Genomic DNA, 4,588 nt, shown 5'->3' with positions numbered 1-4,588 from the left:
TAAGGTTAATAAATGTTTTCCTCATTTATCATTTTCATATTTTGAAAACAAAGAGTAATTCGTCGTCGTGATCATTGAAGATAATGATAATGAAATTTTATGACGAATAAATTATCCATTTGTGATTTAAATTTTATTTTGATCTAAATTTCTGAATTCTTGAAATTAATTGAACTATCAAATAAAAATTTCCGAAATGATCCAGTTCAGTTTTAAAATTTTAAACTTTTTCTATTATATAATAATCTAATGGTGGCCTTGTTTTATAAATTTACCGTAAGAATTGAGCATTTTCAAAAATGGAATTCGCAACAATTACAAAACCAAAATGTACCTTAACCGAGTTGATATTTATTCACAAGAAATTATTCAAACTTTCTGCTCAAGAGAATTCAATATTCAATTTATCGGCAAATTTTTACACGAATTATGGTCCACGTTCTGTCCGGTGGTATTTCATTTTTGTTGTTTACGATTATACCGTCTAAAGTCATGCATCAATGCTTATCACAGAATAATCATTATTATAATTATTTTATGGTGAAATTTAATGTAATTATAAGCTTTATGAAAATATTTATCTCCTAAAAATAATTATAATTTACTTCCAACTATGAAATTTGTTGCAGTTTGTTTAAACTAACAATTTCAGAAACATCGCCTGAAATTGTTTAAAGTCTCCGGAAAAAAAAAGGAAATCATCTGTTATGCTTTTTTTTACTGCCTTTCGTTAAATATCACTTTTCATAAAAAAAGTTCAATTATTATCTATCAATTATCATTCAAGCATTAACAACCATTGCCATGATTGTTTTATGATAAAAGTTTGTTTGATTATGAATTTTGTCAGAATATTTCTAAAAAATTTCTAAACAACTTCAATTTTGCAAATAACAAATTTTAGGTCAATTTGTTTTTCGGGTTACACAACTGTTGCAATAAATTGCACGGATTCTTATTCAATTCCACCACGAGGCAAATATAAAATTTCTGCAAAAGCAATTTCAAAACAAAGTATGGGTCAGTGAATAATTTAGTTTTTGATCTCTTTTTTTTCAAATTGAAATTTCTCTTTCATAAAATGTTTCCTATTTCGAAATTTAGAAAAAAACAGTTTTCATTTTTTTTTATTTTTACTTTTTTTTACAGAAATATCAACCGAATTAATATTTGAAAGAAATATAATTGATGTATGGAATACGGAATTTTTGACGAAAATTTCGAATATTTTGGATTCATCCGATTTTTTTGGTTGCACACTAAAATTACAATATGAATTACGATTTGAAGCAAATGAATTTATTCAAGTTAATCCTTGGCTATTTTCAACAACATTTGCTAGAGTAAATATACCGACAAATCTACCGTATAATGATTACCGTTCTGTAATGTGTGCTAAAGCTATTGAAAATCCGTATGTTGAAATTTGGAATAGATTACATCTTACGTTTTTTTGGTTTATTTTTTAAATTAATCATTGTATTTAATTAGCAATTTTTCAATTTTATCATCATGAGCTAATCATTGTGCTTAATTATCAAAAAAAAAAATCGTCACCATTAAATATGTACTAATCATGTATTTAATTATCACTTCTAATAATTATGAATTAATCGTCGTGTTCAATTGTCATGTTTAATCGTCGTTAGCTAATCTTTGTATTTAATTATTTAATTATCATATTTAATCATCATAAGAGTTAATCATTACATTCAATTAATATAAGCTAGCGAACATTATTAAATCATCATTTTTTCCTTTTTTCAAAGTGATTTTACAATACATACAAAAGATGGAATAATCGAAACGGTACGATATTTATTGTATCTTACGATCGATCGAATACATAGCGAAATAGATGCTAATCCAAGCATTCAATCGATTGTGATTGAACATCGAAAAGAATCAGTTGAACAGGTTTACTGGATTTAAATTTTCTTTTTAATCCGTGAAATTTTATAATAAACATTTTATTGAAATATAATAAAATGTGAAAATTTCTAAAATATTTTCACCAGAAAAAGTTGACGAGTTGACAGTTTTTTTGTTTCCATTTTAAGCACTAAAAATTAACTTTTAGGTGGCGAGTCTTTACATCTCTTTCATTTTGTTTATTTTAGAAAGGTATTCGCATTGGAAAGGCGGAAATTACAAGTTATTGTGATAATGTTAAGATTTTTGTTGATAACATGTGCAAATTTGAGAATAAGTCACTTGTTAATAAGTTATCAGATAGAATTGAATTGTAAAAAAAATAAAAATAAGCCGAAATTCTTAGAAAGTAGGAAGAAAAAATTCTTGGGGCTTTTTTCTTTTATCTGTAGTTTATAAAATGTTATATATTCCCATTTCCTTATCTTCATATTTTGCAATATGCAAAAAAAAAATTAGTTCCTGATTCATATGAAGTAATACCTTAATTTAAAAATTTTTTTTCTTTTCTGTTATCAGCATTTCTTTGCAGATGATAAATTATGCATTAAAAGGTTCCTTTGATATGCTGGATGCGTCACCGGATGTTTTGGACGATTTTATCTCATGCATTCGAGCATTTCGACCGCGAGGTTTCTGGACACTTATCCATCATATCACTGATGGCCTTCGTAATAAACTAAATGAGGTTTTACTTCTCTCTTTTTTTTATTTTTTTCTCTTCCATTAAAATGAATGGAAAAAATTGTTTCCTTTAATAGCATGTATTAATAAAATTAACAGAATTAATTTCATTAAAATTTTGGTTTTGGATTTTTCAATAAGTTTAAAAAAAGAAGAAATTTATTGTTTCTATTATTTTCTTTTTTTTATTTTATAAAAATTTCCATTTTGTTAAAACAAAGCGATCTTCCCACGCAATAATTAATCGATTCTTTGAACTAACTGTTTCTATGAATTAAATATTCAATTCATGTTAAAATACCAAAATTTTCTTCAAAATCTTTGCTCATTCTTATGTGATTTCTTATTTAAACTGAACATATTTAAAATTGTAATTATGATTGTGTGCATATTTGAGCATTAATTAATTAGTAATCAATTTACTAAAGTTTTATTAATAGCAATGGGAAAAAATAGATGTTGATACTGTATTGCGATATCTTGGCCTAGGTGCTCATCATCGATTGCATGAATTATCCTCTAAAGCTATTATAATTATTGCAAATGTACACTATAAGCAGTTCATGTAAGTTCCTATAGTAATATTGATTGATTTACTGATTGTTTCTTTATTAATTTCTAATTATCAATTCAATATGCATATTTTATTATTTTTTATATAATTTCTCAAAAAGTTCTTTGCTTTCAATTCATATTTGTTTTTAGAAATGAAGAAAGAACGTTTTTCATTTTTCAGTTATTTGATAAGTTGAATTATGAAATAAAAATACATTTCCAATTTTGGTTTCATTAAAATTAACGAATGTATAACTCAATTTTTAATTAATATTTTGCTAATTAATTCGATTAGGCACCTGCTGATAAGAATATTGTAATTATAGGCTTGAATATAATGTCGATTCTAACGGATCTAAGTTAGAAATTTACAATATGCTTAAGGATAGCGAATTACCATTTGAAGGAAATGCAATTCAAAAAATTCAAGCTGTTTATTATGCCGGCAAACAAACCGAAGTATTATTCCGGTATAAAGTTGGACAGGAAAAAGAAAATATGACAAATGATTGTGAATATATTTTATGCGACAATTCAATGATTGTCAATTAATTTATTATAAATTTTCGTAAAATGCTGCTTTGAACGATATGAAAATATGATAAATTAGATAGATTGTTGGAAAAAAAGAAACCGGATAGGATTAGGTTGTTCCGGAATCATCAAAAACAAGCAAACTAAAACAACATTACCATCATTGCTATAGGTAAAGATTATGGATTTTTATCGAAATTCCGACAGATCGGATCAATATCACGGTAGCAATTACTTTTGTCTTTGTTTTTTTTTGGCAAACCGGACTAACTAAACCATTCCAATATCATGATCACAGTAACCGACATTATTTGTCCGGAACTCTTAACGCTTCAGGAATCATAAAAATGTTGAATGGTTATTCATTTGAGTTGTTTTTTGACTCTGCCACTTTTTTTTCTTCTTTGTAATAACGGCTTTTTAAGTTATTATTTAAACTTTTCCATAACATGTAAATTAGATATAATTTGTCGTGAAATAGTAAAGACTGCCAGATAATTTATTGGTCGAGCTTCGTGGTTGAGCAATCAAACTCCAATCAAATCCATCCAAATGAAGCGCTTGGTGCGAAAGTGTTTGTCCGGAGATCGATTTGTCTTGTGAATACGCAACAGTAAGGAATATTAGCCTTTATCGTGATAAGAGATTGATGAAAATCCGCCAATGTCCGTAGAAGCGAAGAATAAACAGAAGAAGAAAACGATAACCTTAGAAGAGGGGAAGCCAAAAAGCCTCCCCGGATTTGGACCCAGATTATTTATGTTAAGAATGGGAGTGGTTTACATGAAGAATTCAAGTATCGGAAACACACCGGATATGGTACAAGCATTATAACAAGATTAAACAGAATGATTGACATGGGAAATTAAGGGTTTAAACATAT

At 27.0% G+C, this 4,588-nt stretch overlaps 2 protein-coding genes across 2 annotated transcripts; both read left to right on the top strand.

The window, feature by feature from the left end:
* Window positions 1–299: 299 nt before the first annotated feature.
* LOAG_12778 (hypothetical protein) lies at window positions 300–2,249 on the top strand (the record flags this gene model as incomplete). Its single annotated transcript, XM_003148290.1, has 5 exons — window positions 300–451; window positions 905–1,020; window positions 1,150–1,414; window positions 1,770–1,917; window positions 2,121–2,249. The coding sequence occupies 5 exons, from the start codon at window positions 300–302 to the stop codon at window positions 2,247–2,249; spliced, it is 810 nt and encodes a 269-aa protein (XP_003148338.1).
* A 212-nt stretch (window positions 2,250–2,461) lies between these two features.
* LOAG_12777 (hypothetical protein) lies at window positions 2,462–3,723 on the top strand (the record flags this gene model as incomplete). The annotated part of the gene is made up of 3 exons (XM_003148289.2): window positions 2,462–2,620; window positions 3,057–3,181; window positions 3,498–3,723. Exons 1-3 carry the CDS (start codon window positions 2,465–2,467, stop codon window positions 3,721–3,723), a joined length of 507 nt encoding a protein of 168 aa, XP_003148337.1. The 5' UTR covers window positions 2,462–2,464.
* Between the last annotated feature and the right edge of the window lie 865 nt (window positions 3,724–4,588).

This window comes from Loa loa, assembly GCF_000183805.2.
Source record: "Loa loa unplaced genomic scaffold supercont3.667, whole genome shotgun sequence".
Classification (NCBI taxonomy): Eukaryota; Metazoa; Nematoda; class Chromadorea; order Rhabditida; family Onchocercidae; genus Loa; species Loa loa.
The sequence above is the reverse complement of the archived record's forward strand: the minus strand, read 5'-3'. Positions and strand labels throughout refer to the sequence as shown.